A 20,990-nucleotide genomic window follows, 5' to 3' on the forward strand; every position below is an offset into this window, starting at 1 on the left:
TAAATTCTTTGTGAGTAAATGACAGATTTAAAAAATATTTTCGTAGGTGAACTAGGGATGCAACGATTAACCGATTTCACTATTAACCGGCTTTCAATTATCAAGGTTAATTAATTGTAAAAGCTTCTCAACACCGCGGCATGGAACGAAACTGATACAACTAAACAAAGTTATGCTAACTGTGTGCTAGTTTAAGGCTTGTATGTCGAGGTTAACACACACGCACACAAGGTTTAACTATGGCTGATGCTGTTAACTAAAAGCCGTTCACATTTTGCATTTTCTGCACGTGCAAGTTCGCTTCCAATGGAGGCACATGGCTTGTGCTCACATATTGGGAGCGATGTGTGCGCGCTGCAGCACATACTCGCATTTTTTATACACATTTCTACTCGCATCCAAAAAGGAAAAAAATAAAAATAATAATACCAAACATGTTTGTAATATGACTGATCTAAAGTACCTTTCAGACAGACATCCAGCAGTCTTTGACTACATTTGTTCTCTTTAAAAGAGAAATACTTACATTTACATGAGAAAATACTTATAATAGATTTACATTAAACAAATACTGTTTGTTTGTTTATTTGTTTATTCATTTTTATTTATTACTTATTTAGTTGTTTGTTTATTATTTATTTATTTGTTTGTTTGTTTATTATTATTTATTATTTATTTATTTATTTACTAATTTTTTTTATTTATTTTCAGTTTAAAATAATTACTTCTTTAAATGTCAGATTTGTTTATTAATATTATTTATTTATTATTTGTTTATTCATTTTTATTTATTGATTGATTATTTATTTAGTTGTTTGTTTATTTTTTGGGTGTTTGTTTGTTCATTTATTATTTAATTGTTCATTTATTTTTTATTTATCTTTTATTTATTTATTTATTTATTTATTTATTTATTTATTTATTTTTTTAATTTATTTTCAGTTTAAAATAATTACTTCTTTAAATGTCAAATTTGTTTATTAATAATATTTATTTATTATTTGTTTATTCATTTTTATTTGTTTATTTATTATTATTTTGTTGTTTGTTTATTATTTGTTTGTTTGTTCATTTATTATTTATTTGTTTATTTATTTATTTAATAATTGTTTATTATTATTTATTTATTTATTTATTATTTGTTTTATTAATTTGTATTTATTTATTTGTTTATTTATTTGTTTGTTTGTTCATTTATTTTTTATTTGTTTGTTTATTTATGTATTTATTTATTTATTGGTAATTATTATCATTCATTTATTTATTACTTGTTTATTTATTCATTTTTATTTATTTATTTGTTTATTTATTATTTTTTTAGTTGTTTGTTTATTATTTATTTTCATGTTTGTTTGTACATTTATTATTTATTTGTTTGTTTATTTATCAATTGTTTATTATTGTTTATTTATTTATTAATTTGCTCATTTTTAAAATTTATTTTCAGTTTAAAATAATTACTTCTTTAAATGTCAGAAACTTTTTTTCACTTATTTTCAATTCCAAAGAGAAATGGACTATTGTTTGTTCATTATTATTATTTTGTGTTGTGTAGTATTATTTGGTAACTGAGCAGCAATAAATAACACTTTACAATAAAAGGAGTTTTCATGTGATTTTAGAAACTAGTAGTTTTAAAATCAATGAATGCAAAATAACCGTGAAACCGTGATTATTCCTCAGACTATAACCGTACAACCAAAAACTATAATCATTGCATTCCTAAGGTGAACTATCTCTTTAAATAAGTTATACAGTTGAACAATAAACATCTGTGCAAACTTTACATACATATAATTGAATTGGTAGACTTGTTTTAATTCTAGAACATGCTTAAACACTCACAGTTCTGTATCTTGAGGCACATTATAATGTTTGCACAGAACAGCATGAATAGACATTGCTTAAAACAAACACATTTCATTTTGCTTTGGCTCAGTCCCTTTATTCATCAAGGGTCGCCACAGCGGAATGAACCGCCAACTTATCCAGCATATGTTTTACACAGCTGATGCCCTTCCAGCTTCAACCCAGTACTGGGTAACACCCATACACACTCACATGCACACACTCATACACTACGGCCAATTTAGTTTATTTAATTCACATATCCCGCACGTCTTTGTATTGTGGGGGAAACCGGAGCACCCAGAGGAATCAAACAAACACAAAAATTTTAAATGTTTTCGACTATATTTATTTATTGACTTTATTTATTGACTCTTGTGACAGACTGTCATTCATCCAAGATTAATAACAAAGTGAGTTGTTGTGCAAATCCCTGCACTAGATGAACATGCACACCCATCAACATCCATAACCAGTGTACAGTAACACTAAATTCAGGAGAATATGGCTTTGTGTTCTGTATATACATACATGGAAACCCAATCAGCAGCAAGTTTCAAAGTAAATGACTAGCAAAAAAGAACCAAAATGCATACCGTACCATTGTTTGAATGTTTCAGTTGTATTTCTCGCACACTTATACATACTAAATGTAGCATGTTCAGAGGAAACGTGATAATACAAGACAGCAGACGTGAATATGCTACTAAAGTAAACAGCGTACATCATTTATTCAGCAATGAAAAAACGGAAGAATTACACCATCTTGATCAGAAAACGAAAGAGTTATCATTCTGGGTCATGTACAAAGGCTCTATATCACAGCATTCGTTTATCCATTCTTTGGATGCATGTACACTTTTGGCAAATGGCACCATAATGCCCTGGAAAAGTTCAAATATTGAGGTTCTGCAGGTATAAACCATAAAAGCTCAATCAGACGAAGAACTGGTTTTCAAGTTTCATTATTCATCTGTATTAACAAGGCACACTTTATCCTATATTACTGATTTATTTGAAGGTGCGGAGCTGAGGGTGAGAAGAAACAGAATCAGGAAGCAAATCTGGGTTTCTAAAACAACCCAGTTAATATTTAAATAGCCAAGCTCTTGTGACTCTTACATTCGACTGTTAGATCATCTCTAACATCTAAAGTTTCTGTAAATTTAAGATAAAATAAAAAAAACAGGTGACCTCCGGCAGCAACTACAAGTAGTTTAAACATCCTGAGGTGGCGTGTACTGTGTAAACGCCTTAAGGATCTAAACGCTGACAATCTGAAAGGCAAGCGTCGCGAGATCTCATTATTAAAGTGGCTTTGATGTGGTGTAAAGTTGTACAGCTGAACAATAAACAACTGAGGACTGCGCAAACGCCTACTTACATTCAATTGAAGATCGCTCATTATTCTAACATATGCTTTAACTCTGACATTTCTGCATCTTTAGGCACAGTATTACGCTTGCTGTATACTATATTTAAAATACCAGCTTCCATAAAAAGTTTTACTTCCATTTTAGGAGAAACATTAAACACATATCGTAATCGTACTATATTTTGAAGCTATAATGATTCAATCCTTAAAAACCATACACTGTTAACAATTTCCTGTAGAATTTACAGCAACTTACTGTAAATCAAACTTACAGAAAGTTTTACAGAACTAAGGTCTAATTCCAGTTCTACCCCTTAGCTCTTCCCCCTTACTCCTCCTTTTGCGAGTTCATGTGAAGGGGTAGGGGTGTCCCAATTCTCATTAGCTTGAAGGCATAGGGCTAAGAGGAAGGGCTAGACACCCCTTCAAACAGAGACCTCTCAAAACAGGCCACTCTCAAAACCAAAGGCTAGGAAAATTTCTCTGAATACACCAGCCACAGAGGCAGCATAGATGCACTCGGAAGTAAGGAGATCTACAAATTAGTATTTTTTGTCATTATTTTCGAACTAACAAGCACATGATTTACATTTATAGCGTTTGTGTTTTACTGTCATGCTTTAAAAAAAAAAACATTAAACTAAAACATGCTAAATTTTGCTATCTATAATCCATAATAATAACTCCTGTGTAGCAGTTCCACAACATTCAGACACTCGATGACACTCCAATACCCTGTCAGTAATGTCTAGTGGCTGGAAATGACATTTTTAGTGTCTGGTATAATGTTAATGTAGTGTTTACTGTACATAGATGAATAGGGCCACTGTGTAAATGCACAGTATAGTTACGATCTTATTGCCACATTAGATCATTATAATAACATGATATACTCTTTTAGTGATTTCCTGAAGATAAATACCAAAAAATAAAGCAACTGGAATAACTACAGTAGTCGCAATCGTCTTATCTCATATAAAGCAAGAGATCCCGATGACATATGATGTTGTGTGCAGGTGCTGTCCCAATTGGTAGGGGTAAATTTTGAAGCCCCTCCTCTTCACAATCTGTTTCAAGGGCCAAGGGGAGCATGGGGTAGAGGTACAAAAATTTTATTGGGATTGGCCCTTAATATTTACTGTACCGTTCATCTTGCTGTACAAGTATTGTATATCTTTACTGTAAAACATACAGTATTTCACAGTCATACATTATCATACAATGAAAATTAACTTGTAATTTGTTGTACTTATATCTACTTACTGTAAAACACTCTAAATGGTAAACTATGGCCAGGTTTTTAGAGATACAGTTGAAGTCAGAATTATTAGCCCCCCTGAATTATTTTTCCCCCATTTCTGTTTAATGAAGGGCAGATTTTATCAACACATTTCTAATCATAATAGTTTTAATAACTCATCTCTAATAACTGATTTATTTATCTTTGCCATGATGACAGTGAATAATATTTCACTAGATATTTTTAAGACACTTCTAAACAGCTTAAAGTGACATTTAAATGCTTAACTAGGTTAATTAGGTTAACTGGGCAGGTTAGGGTAATTAGGAAGTTATTGTATAACAGTGGATTAATCTATAGTTTATCGAGAAAAAAATTAGCTTAAAGGGTCTAATAATATTGTCCTTAAAATGGCTTTTAAAAAATAAAAAAACAGCTTTTATTCTAGCTGAAACAAAACAAATAAGACTTTTTTTAGAAGAAAAAAAATTATCAGACATGTTTATTATTTTGTATGGCGATTGGAAAAACTGTTCCCCATTCGCCCGCCTTGATCATCACATTTGTGAAATAGTATACACTATTGTCTGTTGTGTACACTATTTATTAACTATAGTTACAATATATATATATATATATATATATATATATATATATATATATATATATATATATATATATATATATATATATATATATATATATATATATATATATATATATATATATATATATATATATTGATGACAAGGTCAGAGACGACGTTAATAACATTACATCCGTCATAACCATATGTGGTTGGCCCCTGCTTAGATCGTGTGTCCTGGATTGTGTGTGCTGAAACGGGTCTGCGGGACTGCAGCTGGATATTTTTTTGGGTTTAAAGCAAATTCATTTTTACTGTATTTTGATTCACAGCAAATAAAAACACTGTTTTAATGGCGCGAAGAGAACATTCCCCACAATGCAACTTTAAAATAGGGTAACATACTGCATAACTGTCATACAGTAAAATTCAATTCACATTACAGTTAAAAACTGTGTAACTGGCAAAAATTGTTAACAGTGTATGCTTCAGTAAAGTGTCAATCATACAATCTATTTAAAACAAAGACAAAGAGTGGTAGAACACGCAGATTTTTGTGTGATAAAAGCAACATAAGACATTAAATATAACATGTATAAGTACTCGTTTTACCCAACCGGTGTGAAAAATGAATATCTAACAATAATATAAACCACTACTGATGCCTGACTGTTTGAAGTAGCAGCACGTGTACAGCAGATGGACTTGAGATGGAGACAATGAGCTCGATATACCAGAGGAGAAACATTAAAGTCGAAGCACAGATGAAAGACTGTTAAACGATGGCAAAAAGTGACTAGTTGAAGGCCCTTTTTGATTTACTGTACCACAGGAATGCCGTTAAAAGTGGCAAATGCTCCATTTCACTGGGTTTCAAGATGATCTGAGGGACACCTGAGGTCCTAATCTTCTGGCGGTGGAGAAACAGAAGTGATGTGGGAGAGAAAACGTATGAGGAAACTTCTCATCTCCAAGACCAGAGTCCAGAGCGTAATCCAGTCAGTGCTACACACAGGCCCAGCCGCCTCTTAAAAGAGCTGGATCATTGATTCCCGTGACTTCCCAACACCAATCCACTTCACTGAAGATAAAGGTGAAGAAAATTATTAGACTATAAAATAACCTTAATGGCATTGTAAACATTCACACTTACATCAGTAACTGGATAATAGTTTGTTTGTTTGTTTTAATCACATGATCTTTCTCAATATACTGTAGTGTCCACCTGCTATTAAAGGACTAGATCAACCAAAAATTAAAAGTGGCTGCCCTTAACTGGTAACCATTGATTTCCTTAGTATGTGTTCCTACTTCTGATGTCAATGGTTACCAATTTCCAGCATTCTTTAATTTACTTTATTTTGTGTTCGATAGAACAAACCCCCCAAAAAACTCAAACATGATTGAGATAAGCAAAGTTTGGGAATTTGTTGTTTTGGGTGAACTATCACTTTAAATATATTCTGCCCAATCCATCAAGCTGAAGTGTTCAGAGTAGGAATGCAGTTCCAAAGCAGAACAAATTCACAGATTTTGGTTAAAGAGACAAACTTTTTTCTTCTTCTGTGGATTAATGCAAACAGATTAGTATACAGCTATATTTTGCTTGTTTTGACCAAAAATTTGTGACTAAGAAATATTTTTTATTTTTATTTTTAGTGTGGTTAGAGATAAATGTGGTCAATCTTTAATTATAAAGCTCTGAAAAGTCATGCGAAATAAAAACTAATTGTAATATGACACTATGAAACCATGACCCATTTGCTCATGCACATTGAGCAAGCTCATACATGACACACAAAAAGTGAAATGAATGAGGAGGCATGTGGACGTAACACAACATCTAAATTAAGTAATTTTAGCATGTCAGTCATATTTATGCATATAAAAAATATTCCCCACAACAAATTGTGGCTAGTGAAAATGGCGAGTGGCTAGTAATGTTGGAAATCTACTAGCCACCGTGGCTGGTGACCCTGTTTATATTATTTGCTAATTAATAACCACCTTATGTAAATGCCTGTCTGATTTCGGAGGCTGTTACTGTCCACCAGAGTTTGCATTTTAGGTCAAGGACGCATACCTTGAGAGCCTTCCTGACTGAATGAATGATATTTGCAGTTTTTCACAAAGGCAGCTCAAGTGCTGAAATATAATTGACTAAACTGGCATTGGCCGGTTTAAATGACCAAAATAAAGACAACCGTTCCGGCACGTAACAGGCATTTTCAAAGCAGAATATCTAACTTCAGCATGGTTTTTTCAGATAAATAAGAATGTTTACTTAGCATGTTTCTAAAATATCTGCAAACATATTATGGTATTTTTATGCTTTAGATGAGTCAAAAACTTACACTGCAAAAAAATATTTTCTTCCTTAGACTTTTTGTCTTGTTTCAAGTCCAAATACCACAAATTTCTTAAATCAAGAAGAATTTTCAGAAAACATATTGTCTTGTTTTGAGAAATAATGTGCTAAAATTAAGGAGTTTTTCCTTAAAACATGCAAAATAATCTGCCAATGGGGTAAGCAAAATAATCTCATATCAAAAGGAAAAACTAAATTATTTTGCTTACGCCTTTGGCAGATTATTTAGCTTGTTTTAAGGAAAAACTCACTTAATTTTAGAATATTATTTCTGACACCGAGACATTATGGGCTCTGTTTTGACAGTCCATGCACAAAGTGCAAAGCGCAGGGCGCAAATGCTTTCAGGGCGTGTCAGAATCCACTTTTGCTAAAATAAGGATGAAAAAATCTGCTTTGCACCGTGGCGCATGGTCTAGAAGGGTTGAGTTTATTTTCTTAATGAGTTATAGGTGTGTTTTGAGAATAAACCAATCAGAGTCTCATCTCCCATTCCCTTTAAGAGCCAGTTACGTCGCGCCATGGCACATTTCCTCTTTACATGACGTAAAGTAAATGGAAGTGGAAAAACTGAGCATTTTACTAGCAAGAAAACAGTTAAACAGAGCATCTGCAGCGCGAGAATGAGAGATAAGGCCTCTCATAATCTACTTTCGCTTTCGTGGATAGGGAAATCTTGTACGTACAGACATCAGTTAGCCCATAATAATAATTAATTTTGTTTGTTAAGCGCAAAGATTTGTTTCAAAACTATTTCTAAATTCAGTTCTAATTTCCAGCAAATGAATAAATGAACAATATTAACGAAGTGTGGTCAAAAAACTGAGTTATGTCCTAAAACACATGCTGTTTTACCCCATATGATCTAAAACCTGACAGGTGGGGAAATCTAAGCTTGTTTTAATAAAACAAATATAAATATGCACATAATAAATAATACTGCTAATAATAATAATATTATACAAAAGCAAATTGAATGAACTGAAAAAGCCTCCCGAGATGAAGAAAGTATGAAGGCAGTGGTTTTTAAATTCATGTAGGCTAGAAAATCATATGTTTTGTAATATTTTAATCCTTTATATTTACATCCTATATATATCCTTATTATCCTATATATATCCTTAATATTTGATATCTTTTTCATATGTAAAGATATTTGCGTATTCCTCTACATCTTGTGTGTATTAAACAGCGTGTAAGCCAGACAATAGACCGGCTTTGTTCTGGTCTAAAGAACAGACTATTATAGTTTCTCAAAATAGCAACGCGCCAAAACACGCCTGCTTTTTTAGACAAGCACGCCTATGGGCGCACACATGAGCGCAAATGCATTTACTATTTAAACAGCGTGGCGCAACACCTCAAAACGACATTTGCGCCAAGCTGAAAGTAGCAAATAACAATTGCGTCGCGCCTTGCGCCACATTGCTCCACATTGCGCTTCTTGATATAAGATTTTTGAGATATTTGGACTAGAAAGAAGATAAAAATATAAGTAAAAATTAAGTAGTGTTTGCAGTGTACAGCACCTTTAAATTGCTCAAGATACATTTTTTTCTAAAAACTTTAGGACAAAATTTTTATTAACCTCAAAAGTCTAAACAGAATAAAGCAATTTCCACACAGAAGCAAAAGTCATAGAGTCTAATCAAATGTATATAATTGACTGTGGTTTTCTTTACATGTTGGTCATTTATGTCAATTTTCTCCGTACCATCTATATTTAGAAACAAAATTGAGATCAGGAGATCAGAGTGATAAGTTTTAACAACATGAAATTTGGTAACTTAGAAACCTGTTTAAGCAATTGTCCAAAACTGACAAAAAAAAGTCTTACCAGGCACACCCAAGCGATCCTCAATGAAGCAGACGTATTTCTTAGCATTTTCTGGAAGCTCTTCAAAGGTCCTGACAGCAGAAGTGTCTGTACTCCAGCCCGGCAGAGTCTCATACTCCACTTCAACCTTCTGTAGCACCTCTTGGTTAGCTGGAATACGTGAATGATATTTAGATACTCTACTTTCCATCAAATCTACGTGCCGTATGTGGAATGTGCTGCTTACCTGGGAAATGTGGGATGGTCTCTCCATTTACTTTGTAGGCCACACCAACTTTAATCTCAGGAAGCACGTCTAAGATGTCAAGTTTGGTAAGAGCTAAGCTGAATAGAATAAAAGGAAAGCACATAAGAAAAGAGTGTTTTATTAAATGTAATGTAATGTGTATTTATATAGTGCATTTATTTTAAATGGCCATACACCCAAAGCGCTTTGCAATCATGAGGGGGGTCTCTCCACACCACCACCAGTGTGCAGCATCCACTTGGATGATGCAAGGGCAGCCACAGGACAACAGCGCCAGTGCGCTCACCACACACCAGCTATTGGTGGAGTGGAGAGACAGTGATACAGCCAATTCAGATGCAGATACAGAAACCAACGGAAGACATGTGTAGACTTACGCTGTGAAGCCATTAATCATGTGGGCGTATTTGATGAGCACCAAGTCCAGCCAACCGCATCTCCTCTTACGACCTGTGGTGACGCCCACTTCCTTTCCTCTCGTCTGCAAGAGCTCACCAGTTTCCTGCACACAAATATTGTACAAGTATGACGCAACATTTGTGGATTTACGGATTTACTGATATCTGAAAGTTTCTAAATAAACAGTTTGACTCTTGGTGCATTCACAATAATGTTTATTAAAGGGATAGTTCACCCAAAAAAAATGTAATTCGGTCATCATTTACTCTCCCTCCACTTGTTCCAAACCTGAGTTTCTTTCTTCTGTTTAAAACAATTGAAAATAGACTGAAGAATGTAAAAAAAAAACTATTATGGATGTCAATGGCTGCTTTTTCCAACACTCTTCAAAATAAATTCATTCATTCATTCATTTTTCTTCAGCTTATTCCCTTTATTCAGGGGTTGCCACAGCGGAATGAACCACCAACTATTCCAGCATATGTTTAACACAGCGGATGCCCTTCCAGCTGCAACCCAGTACTGGGAAACACCCATATACACGCTCATTCACACTCATACACTATAGCAAATTTAGTTTATTCAATTCACCTATAGCGCATGTCTTTGGACTGAGGGGTTAACTGGAGTACCTGGAGAAAACCCACACGAACACAGGGAAAACATGCTAACTTTACAAAGAAATGCCAACTGAACCAGCCCGGAGTCGAAGCAGTGACCTTCTTGCTGTGAGACGGCAGTGCTAACCACTGAGCCACGGTGTCGCCCTCTTCAGAATCAATTTGAATGTTGATGTTTAACTTTAATATGCATTTATTTATAGATGAGATGTCCCATTGTGGTATCTACATCAAATTAAATTGACTAATGGGAACACTAATTGCAAATGTATTAAATGCTATTTTTATGTTTCTAATGATTTCTGTGAAAACGTCATAATATGTATGAAATAGTATTGCATTACCATTAAGTATGTATTTATTCTGACCTTTACTTATTTAAAATAGAAGAGATCAAGTAATGTTTTATCATATTTTAACCTATTTATTTCCTATTTATAACCTATTTATTTAATTGCTATTCTAAGAATCTATTTTTAAAAATTCTTGGTGAAGATTAAAAATGATCAAGATTTAAAATCACAGTTAATTAGTATTAAGTTGCTGCTCTGTGATCCTTAAGTAGAGTCTTTTATAGTGTCATCAAATGATTCTGGCTCTAATTACTGGATGCCTGACATATAATTTGTTTGTATGTAAACTTGTTACAGTGAACGTCATTTTAGCAGCTGTCTGTTATGGTAAAAATGTACGATAATCATGATTTGTTTCGTTTTTTGTCAAGAAAATTGAAATTGAAACAGAATCCATTCAAAGACCCCCGTTCACATGCATGCATTTTTATGAATGAAAATGTCTTACAAACATCTTCCAAAAACAAAGTACAAAGTGTGGGAAAGCACTGTGTTGCAATAATGTCAAATGTTCACAACTGAATTGACTGAATGAACTCATTCATGTAGTAATAAAGCAACAGTAATATAAACAAATTACTCACTGTAGTTTTCACACATAAGATATGTTACATTACACCACCGATGACTGTAGTAAAATCCAAGGTATTCTTACTATTGACATTTATTGTATTCCAACTAGTCCTTCACCCATCCACTCGTTCCTGCATGGGAGGCGAAAGCTCTAGGAGGAAGCTATGTGAGTGACGCTTTCGGGCTGCACTTGAAAGCTGGCCTCCCTTAAACACTATACTATGATATGCAGTGATTTTCTTTAAAGAAACGAAACGAATCAAGCTCCGCTACACTGCTTTACTGCGAGATGTATTGTTTTTTTGATACATGCTTCGAAGAATCGGCACACAACGTCACATCACTATTTTCCTGTCTAGTCTTCCGTGTTTCGAGCCTCGCCTTTGTTCTTCCGTGTATTGAAATATATTGACTATTACGGTGTTAATCATCGTCAATCCACAAACATTACATATATTGCATAGTGTGTATATATAGTGTATTTAGTGTGTATATATTTACAGTGTATACATACTGTACATATCATGTATATATAATAAACTATATATAATAGAGTAAAGTAGTATTTACAATGCATGTTTTCTGCACATTTCTTTTGTAACTTACATGCTATAAAATCTTTAATCAAAACATTCAAATAAAATAAAATATATGATACTGTGCAAACATATAATGTGGCACAAGGACGAGAAAACCTGTCAACCACATCAGATCCATTATACAGTTGAAGTCAGAATTATTAGCCCCCCTGAATTATTAGACTGCTTGTTTATTTTTTTCCCCAATTTCTGTTTAATGGAGAGCAGATTTTTTTCAACACATTTCTAAACATAATAGTTTTAATAACTCATTTCTAATAACTGACTTATTTTATCTTTGCCATCATGACAGTAAATAATATTTGACTAGATATTTTTCAACACACTTCTATACATCTTAAAGTGACATTTAAAGGCTTAACTAGGTTAATTATGTTAACTAGGCAGGTTAGGGTAATTAGGCCAGTTATTGTTTACTAAAGGTTTGTTCTGTAGACTATCGAAAACAAATATAGCTTAAAGGGGCTAACAATTTTGTCCCTAAAATGGTGTTTAAAAAAATTAAAAACTGCTTTTATTATAGCCGAAATAAAACAAATAGGATTTTTTTCAAAAGAAAAAATATTCTCAGACATACTGTGAAAATGTCCTTGCTCTGTTGAACATCATTTGGGAAATATTTAAAAAAGAAGAAAACAATTTTAATTAATAATATTTTAACTTATAATTCTGACTTTAACTGTATAAATCTACTTAGACCAACTGTTTTACTTTCTATTTCTGATTTTCTATTCAATGAATTTTAATGACTTTATTAACTTCCATCATACAATCCTGATATTTCCATGTTCTCACGGCTATCATTTATCAGCACATATTAAATCACCGTTATGAAAGCTCATTATGAACAGGACGTCATAAACATCTCATTCATCATATATTCATTGTCATGTAGTGTGACGGATTACAGACTGTTCTGTTCGTCCGGCCTCATTACTCCTGTTCAGATCTCTCCGTAACAATAAGTCAGGGTCATTACGGCCCAAACGCTCATGTCACTTGAATGCACTGGAATATAAAGAGCTCATTAAGCATCCGCACACACAAAAGAGGAAGTTCGGCAGCTGCTTACATTGCTCTGTTCCGTAGGGAAAGCTCCAATCCCAACTCTGGTGGTGTAAGCTTTGACAACTCCGTAGACTTCACCAACGTTCTGTGGAGGCATCCCCAAACCCGTGCACACCCCTCCAACAGTGCAGTTCGAGGATGTTACGAAAGGATAGGTCCCTGAACAAGAGCGGCACATCATTATACATGTTAACGGCAGATACAGCAGGCAAAAAATACATTTTCATGCACCTGTCTCATTTTTGTCTAATATAGAAATTCTAAATTAAATTTTAAATGTTACTTTCATTGTGTCTTTTCAAATGTATATTTTTTCCCTCAAAATAAGATTTTTTTCTTAGAGAATTAAAAATCTCCACTTCAGTAGCAAAAAGTAATAGTTTTAATAAAACATGATTATACATAAGATGCCTGATTTCATCCAAAATCATTCATTCATTAATTTTCTTGTCTGCTTAGTCCCTTTATTAATTCGGGGTCGCCACAGCGGAATGAACCCCCAACTTATCCAGCAAGTTTTTACGCAGTGGATGCCCTTCCAGCCGCAACCCATCTCTGGGAAAATCCAAGATCATTTTGTATGCAAAATAATGTAGATTTAAATGAATAGTTCCTACAAAACTCATCATTTACTCACCCTTAGCTCGTTCCAAACCTGTTTGACCTCCTTTATACAGTTAAAAACAAAAGAAGACATTTCAAAGAAAGCTGGAAACCTGTCTGGCGTTCAACTGGCTTCCATAGAATTTGTTTTTCCTACTATGGAAGTCTATGTTTGCAGGCTTTCCGCTTTTTTTTAGAATATCTTCTTTTGTGTTTAACAGAATAAAGAAACTCATCAAGGTTTGGAACTACTTGAGGTGGAGTAAATAGTGGGTACATTAACATTTTTGGGTGAACTATTCCTTTAATGAAATGATGCCGTTAGCCTATTTAAATATAACATTTGTGAAACTAGATCGCAAAACCAGACATATTACAATGATATTTGAAAAGTCTGGAATCTGAGGGTAAAGTAAAAGCCAAATATTGAGGAAATCACATTTAAAGTTGTCTAAATGCAGTGCTTAGCAATGCATATTATTAATCAAATCAAAAAATACATCTTGATATATAAATAGTAGGAAATCTACCAAAAAAAAAAAATCTATGATTTTTTCTTTTGGCATTAAAGAGTTGGCATTAACTAATGCAGTATTTTTAAAAAAGGTATAATGAATTTATTAAAGTAAAAACATAAACAATGACATTAATGACACAATGAAGTTCAATGTGAAACACACTAAGCTACACCTGCCTTTGCCATAAATTGCTCGCCGATGTCTGGTACATAGCCTTCTACCTGTTACGTGATAGTATTTACATTTTTAAAAAAATCTAATTCATTTACAAACAAAGCAAACTACAAAACAAACAAACAAACAAACAGAACATTACATCAAATTCAAAACGACTATCTTTGTCACAGATATACAATCCGACCACCTCCTTATCATTCTCCCCCTCTTCTTAACTAGGAAGGTTAGTGCATTAGACTGGGCCAACTTTGGCCCGCGAGCCCTAGTTTGAGAGGGGTCTGGATGCAGACCTGGTGCAGTGCAATCTGGGCTGCATCTAATGCTTTTTAATGGGCTAACCTAACCCCACCCCTAACCCTACCCATCACAGTGACGTCACTCACTCCATTTGAGTGCATTGTGTCTGAAATTGCATCGTTGAGTGCTGAACTGAACTTAAACACTAAAAACTGAACTACCATGATCCAGTTACTATGACCATTTGTGTGAAGCTTCTTTGACACAATTCATTTCTTTCATTCATTTTCTTGTCGGCTTAGTCCCTTTATTAATCTGGGGTTGCCACAGCGGAATGAACCGCCAACTTATCCAGCAAGTTTTTACGCAGCGGATGCCCTTCCAGCCGCAACCCATCTCTGGGAAACATACACACACTCATACACTACGGCCAATTTAGCCTACCCAATTCACCTGTACCGCATGTCTTTGGACTGTGGGGGAAACCGGAGCACCCGGAGGAAACCCACGCAAACGCAGGGAGAACATGCAAACTCCACACAGAAACGCCAACTGAGCCGAGGATCAAACCAGCGACTAAGCGACCTTCTTGCTGTGAGGCAAACGTGCTACCCACTGCGCCACTGCGTCGCCTGCTTTGACACAATCTACATTGTAAAAGCGATATACAAATAAAGCTGAATTGAATTGAACTGTAAAAGCGCTATAGAAATAAAGATGAATTAAATTAACCTACAGTAGCCATAAAAATCCTAACATTTTAACATGGTGGAGAAGTCAATATACATTTAATAATTTCTAAAAAAAACAACAACTGCCAGTACATCTGATGAAAAAGTGAGGGCTTTTCCAGAAGTTTACAAATACACGTTTCAGCTGTTTAGCACATTACATAATCTTATGTTACACAAGGTTGGGGAATGGTATGTGCTGCCAATATGTTTGGGTGTATCTGTTACTCACCAAAGTCAATGTCCAGCAAGGCAGCGTTGGCACCTTCTACCAAGATCCTTTTAGGATCTCCGTGCAGTGCCTCGTACATGAAGAAGACTCCATCTCTCACCATAGGCTTTATCCTGTCTACATATGACTGCAAGAAACAGATGACCACTAAATGTCAATAACGTCATATTAAGTTATTGGTATGACTATTACTGCATGAACAAGGATCAAAATCTTGTAATATAATAATAGCTAATATGACATATGATCTTGTGCTCGAGCATCTCTACCAACTTTACAATAAATCTCAACTGTAACTCTTATCGGGGTCTCATAAAACCTTGTAATTCTAAGCTGCGGTTTTAACTGGTGTGAAGTCATGTGACATCTGAACTGCTCACCTTCAGTTTCTCCAGTTCTCCGTCCACATCAATCTCCAGTGAAGGGTACATGGACTTATACTGCGAAGCCAAATGTTTAAATCTGTGAAGAAAAGACATGAACATTGGTCAGCAGACTTTAACGGGCTACAATTTTAATCAGATGCTCTTCCGCTGTTTTTGATAGGAATTGAGAACTGGATTAATTCCACATTTAAACAAGTGCATTCTCATTTTAAGAAATAAAGAGGTTCTCAAACTGTGATACATGTACCACTAGTGGTACGTGGCCCTCCTTCTAGTGGTACGCGGAAGAATCTCTCAATAATAAGAAAATAAAATTAACACTTTTAACCCTTTGATAACTCAGTACGATAACAATGAGACTCATGTGATCAGACAGCATTTGCTATTTCCTGAAGTGTGCAATTACACCGGTGTGCTTAGAATGTTTACTTTAGAGCATCACGTCATCATTTGTTAAAAATCAGTACGCTTGGCGCCGAGCCAGTGGAAGAGGCGTGCAAGCTTGCGGAGCAAATACGCGCTATAGACCTGCTGACCTGTGCTGTTGTGTTGGCATTTCAAGTACTGCAAACTCAGGAATGTCCTCATGCTGCATCATTGGTAAAATAATTATTAAATATGTGTTAAATGTGAGCTCGTAATTGTGTAAAATAATGTGTGTTTTCGAAATATAAAGCTATTTGTTTTGAAAAGCAGCGTGGCTTTTGGTTTAGTTAGTTACCTCAGCTTTAAGCTAATTAATTTTAATGTGATTCAATTGGCGAGAAACACAGAACATAGACTCAAGCATCTTTGCCATGCTTAGAAGTAGAACATAAAGTTATCTCTTTGATAACACAGATGGAGGGACCGCAAACTGTACTCGAGTCTGCTTGAAAACAGTGGTCAGTGCATGGTTAACGCGAACTTCGTGGTTCACTTAAGATGTGATGTCATTTGCACCAAATCACGGAAATACCGCATGTATGAGTTGGTCAAGCAGTGTATTTACTTTATGCATTTAATCACTTGGTTTTCTGACACACACCTACTATAAATGTATGCAGCAGATCTCATTTCTAATTTAAATATGTAATTCCAAATGATATATTTAAAATACAAGTAGTTAATCTGCCTCGTTTTTGAACAGTGCAGTGCTGTAGCTGCTTAGTTAGGCCTATGCTACTGTATTTCAATACCGGCCTTATTATGGTACTTGGAGAGATAAATTATTTCTTAGGTGGTACTTGGTAAAAAAAGTTTGAGAACCACTGCTATAGACGAACCAAAACACATGAAATTGCATCTATATTGTACCATCCTTCACTATTCCCTATATTAGTCCACTTATATAGTGAATGAATATGAGTGTGCACCGGAAGAAATGCCTTTAGTTTGTGTTTTGTTGTTTTCTGAATCCCACAGAGGCGACACAGTGGCTCAGTAGTTAGCACTGTCGCCTAACAGCAAAAAGGTCGCTGGTTCGAGTCCCGGCTATGTCAGTTGGCATTTCTGTGTGGAGTTTGCATGTTCTCCCCATGTTTGCGTGGGTTTCCTCCAGGTGCTCCAGTTTCAGAAACTTAAATTTGCCATAGTGTATGTGTGCGAATGAGTGTGTATGGATGTTTCCTAGAACTGGGTTGCAGCTGGAAGGGCATCTGCTGTGTAAAACATATGCTGGAATAGTTGGCGGCTCATTCTGCTGTAGCGACCCCTGATGAATAACGAAACAAAGCCGAAGGAAAATGAATGAATAAATGAATCCCACAGATTTAAATTTAAACTTCTCGGTCAGCCCCTGTTATAGCTGTTTAACACTTAGCAAGCTATTTATTAGTAATAAAACAAAGATATTTGATTTCCGTCATGTATACAAACTTTAATTTAAAAAAATATATATTTTGAGACTTATATCGATAGAATTGTGCTTTAGTTGCTATCTTGTGGTCAAGATATGCAAAAATTCTTTCAGCGCATGAACTCTCAGTGCATTATGGGGCTTTTCTGTTGAGTGTACATCGGTTATATACTCGTTATTGTAGTGCATTTTGGGATTGATTCAGCGCACTATAGATTGTCTGTTACAGTTTCAGGCACCATTAGAAATGGCTGCCTCCTCAAATGGTGCAATATTTGAAGGTATAAAGGGCTATTTATATAAATGTTCGATGTACTGTAAATGTTTCTGTTTTGAATCCAGCATTCATTTGAAAAATGGGTAACAATTTACAATAAGGTTATATTAGTTATGAACGATACATTTATTCCAGTATTTATTCATCTTTGTTAATGTTAGTTAATGGAATTCAATCTGTTCATTGATAGGTCGCATTAACTCACAGTGCATTATCTAATGTTAACAAGCATGAATTTGGATGTTCATAATGCATTAGTAAACGCTGAACTATGAATAATAACTGCTGTACAATTATTGTTCATTATGAGTTCATGTTAGTAAATATTTTTATTAATAAACCCTTTTTGTAAACTGTGACTTGAAGACTTTTTCTGGCATTATAATTTTTGTTTGATTAAATAATTGTATAAATGTCAGTTGTGTGTAATCATTTTATAACTGTTATTAGCCTCTTATTGCTGTTTCGCTTTAACTTTTAGCTGACTTGCATTTTCAGTCATGTGGTGTGGATGGAGATCTTTTTGAAATGTTTGAATAACCCAGTATATGGACAGAAATCATTTTTATTTTAACTTTTTAACAGGCACCATACTGATAACTGATTGGTTAACCTTTTGTCCAAAACATTGCTAAAAACTCTAAATCTGCTTGGAACAATTTAAGCAAGAAGAGACAAATTTTAGACAAATAGACAAATTTTCATTTTGCAGAGTACCAGTTAAAGATATTAAAACCCCGTGTTATTAAAATTAAAACACACAAACCTAAACACAGCCCAAGTGTTTAAAGAGGGTGAGGTTTGACATAGTCTATTGTATGAGACTGAATGGGTAAAATAGTTGAGATGAGCAGGTATTCAATCTCTGACCTCTCAGAAAACTCCTGAAAGTCAGCCAGCAGGTCACAGATCCTCAGGCCGCTGCGAGCTGCTTTAGCTGAATACACAGGGCCGATTCCCTTTTTAGTGGTTCCTAAACTAGGTGGAGAAACAGAAACAAGGTGAGACTTGTGAGTGATGTTTGCATGCATAACACACAGACTGCCTCTCCATATTGGATTTAGACGTAACAGCAGTCTGAAAGCTTTTTCAGGGACCACAAAGAGATTTTAAAAAGAGAATAGGAGCCTGCGTTACATATATTAAACTTGCCTGCATCAAATTAGATTTACAAATGTGATTTAAATGCACAGGAAGCTTATGTAAATAAGTTTTGTAAAAATTAAATGTCAAAATATGGGTGAAGCCATTTGGCATTAGGCATGGGACGATAACTGGTTTAAGGTTTACTGCGTTTTTTAAAAAAGTCAAGGTTTTAAAACTGCTAAAAATCTGTTAAACCATTCCTAAGGTATTTGTAGGTATTTTTATGTGTTTTCTGTGCTTTTAAAACTAATGAAGACAGCAGAAGTCAGTGATTTATTTTAATTATTTAGCCAGACATGTTTACTGTAGCAAAATATTTTAAATGTTTCCTAAAATAAATGTGTTTCGTTCAATGGGGAATTTTTTTTTTTTGTATTTTTAACCAGATATTTAAAAATAATTTATTTTAAAAGAACTTATTTTAGAGCAGTGATCACAATACCATGATACCGTGATATTATTATCCAAGGTTATCATACCATCAAAAACTTTTACCGGCCCATGCCTATTTGGCATAACAAATATATTTGTGTAACAAGGACATGACAAACTTATGTTGACCTGTACTTATCAAAATAGCAAAATGAATCAAAGCAGTCAACAATTTATTTGTATTTTAACTTGTTTAAAACTTTAAACCTAAAAATGCCTTATGCTTTGAAGTATAGTGGCTAAATAAAAAGTATAGAGATTTTAAAAGACAGTTAATTAGTATTTTGGGACACAATTTGTTTTCTTTACATGAATAAATTTATATTTTTTCAGTAAAAGGCAAAAAATTATTCAAAATTGACTTTTTTTAAAGCTTCAAATTAATGATGCCTACATTTAAAGCCACTAAATGAATAATTATTTGTACACTACATTTAAATATATACAAAAAGTTTCAATATTTGTATTGATTTGTATACATTTGCATGCATTTGTAACATATTCATGCTAAAATTATATTTAATATTTCATTTTAATATTCATTATTGTATAATATAATGCTTGTAAAATGTTTATCTTTCGTTTTGCAAACATAAAAATACAAATTTTTTCATTTTTCACCAAAAAAACACTAACAAATTCAAGAAATAAGCCAAAAAACAAAAATACGGATAAACATTCAAGCAACTATTAGTTAGAAAAGGCTCAATTACACATCACTCTCAAAGTATTTCTTCTTTTGTTATGAACTCATGTCATAACATGTTGTATGCGTGTGCATTAAGCAGGGTTTTTACTTTTTGCCAGCTTGCTGTTGCCTCTCCTGTTCCTGGACTCCATCCACAGCTTGATGGAAATCAAACACTGGAGGCAGGAGAGTGTATAGATTACAGTGAGCACTAGTGTGCTGGAGCCAAAGAAAGCAGATCACCATCACAACACTCGTGTTGACTACAACGGCTCCGGCTGAGAGTCTACAGTTACAACCGTACACTAAAGGAACGATCATTCAGACAAACGCCATTCATCTCAATGGATTCAGATACGCTGCTCATTTAGGTTTTAAAGAGTCTTTAATTGTGTGATATTAGAGAATGGCACGGTTCTACCAAAAACTAAACAAAACAAGCACAAAAAACAGGGAAGTAAAAAATGCATTGATGCATCAATCAACATTTCAATGCTTTTATTAGACAATGCAGATCTTGAAGAAAATCCCAGTGCTTGAAAGACATTAAATGAAAATGAACACCTTGTTTTTTGCCTCTTAGAAACGATGCACAGATCAAACTACTAGTCAG

The 20,990-nt window shown here is 34.2% G+C and overlaps 1 protein-coding gene across 2 annotated transcripts in view; it reads right to left on the reverse strand.

Annotated features, from left to right (window-relative positions):
• Window positions 1–2,174: 2,174 nt before the first annotated feature.
• Window positions 2,175–20,990, reverse strand: part of adss2 (adenylosuccinate synthase 2) — a 50,217-nt gene continuing 31,401 nt past the window's right edge. Inside the window, exons 5-14 of one of the 2 annotated variants that reach the window (XR_015505128.1) lie at window positions 20,487–20,553; window positions 18,982–19,089; window positions 15,992–16,073; window positions 15,612–15,738; window positions 13,118–13,272; window positions 9,879–10,003; window positions 9,481–9,578; window positions 9,255–9,404; window positions 5,559–6,130; window positions 2,175–3,442 (exon numbers count right to left, since the gene is read on the reverse strand). Coding sequence is in view for 1 of the 2 variants with exons in the window: in NM_001017804.1 (NP_001017804.1) it covers window positions 6,078–6,130; window positions 9,255–9,404; window positions 9,481–9,578; window positions 9,879–10,003; window positions 13,118–13,272; window positions 15,612–15,738; window positions 15,992–16,073; window positions 18,982–19,089; window positions 20,487–20,553 (965 nt within the window). In the remaining variant the exon portion in view is untranslated. 2 annotated transcript variants of the gene reach the window in all.

Source organism: Danio rerio, chromosome 13 (genome assembly GCF_052040795.2).
Source record: "Danio rerio strain M-AB ecotype USA chromosome 13, GRCz13ab, whole genome shotgun sequence".
Lineage (NCBI taxonomy): Eukaryota > Metazoa > Chordata > Actinopteri > Cypriniformes > Danionidae > Danio > Danio rerio.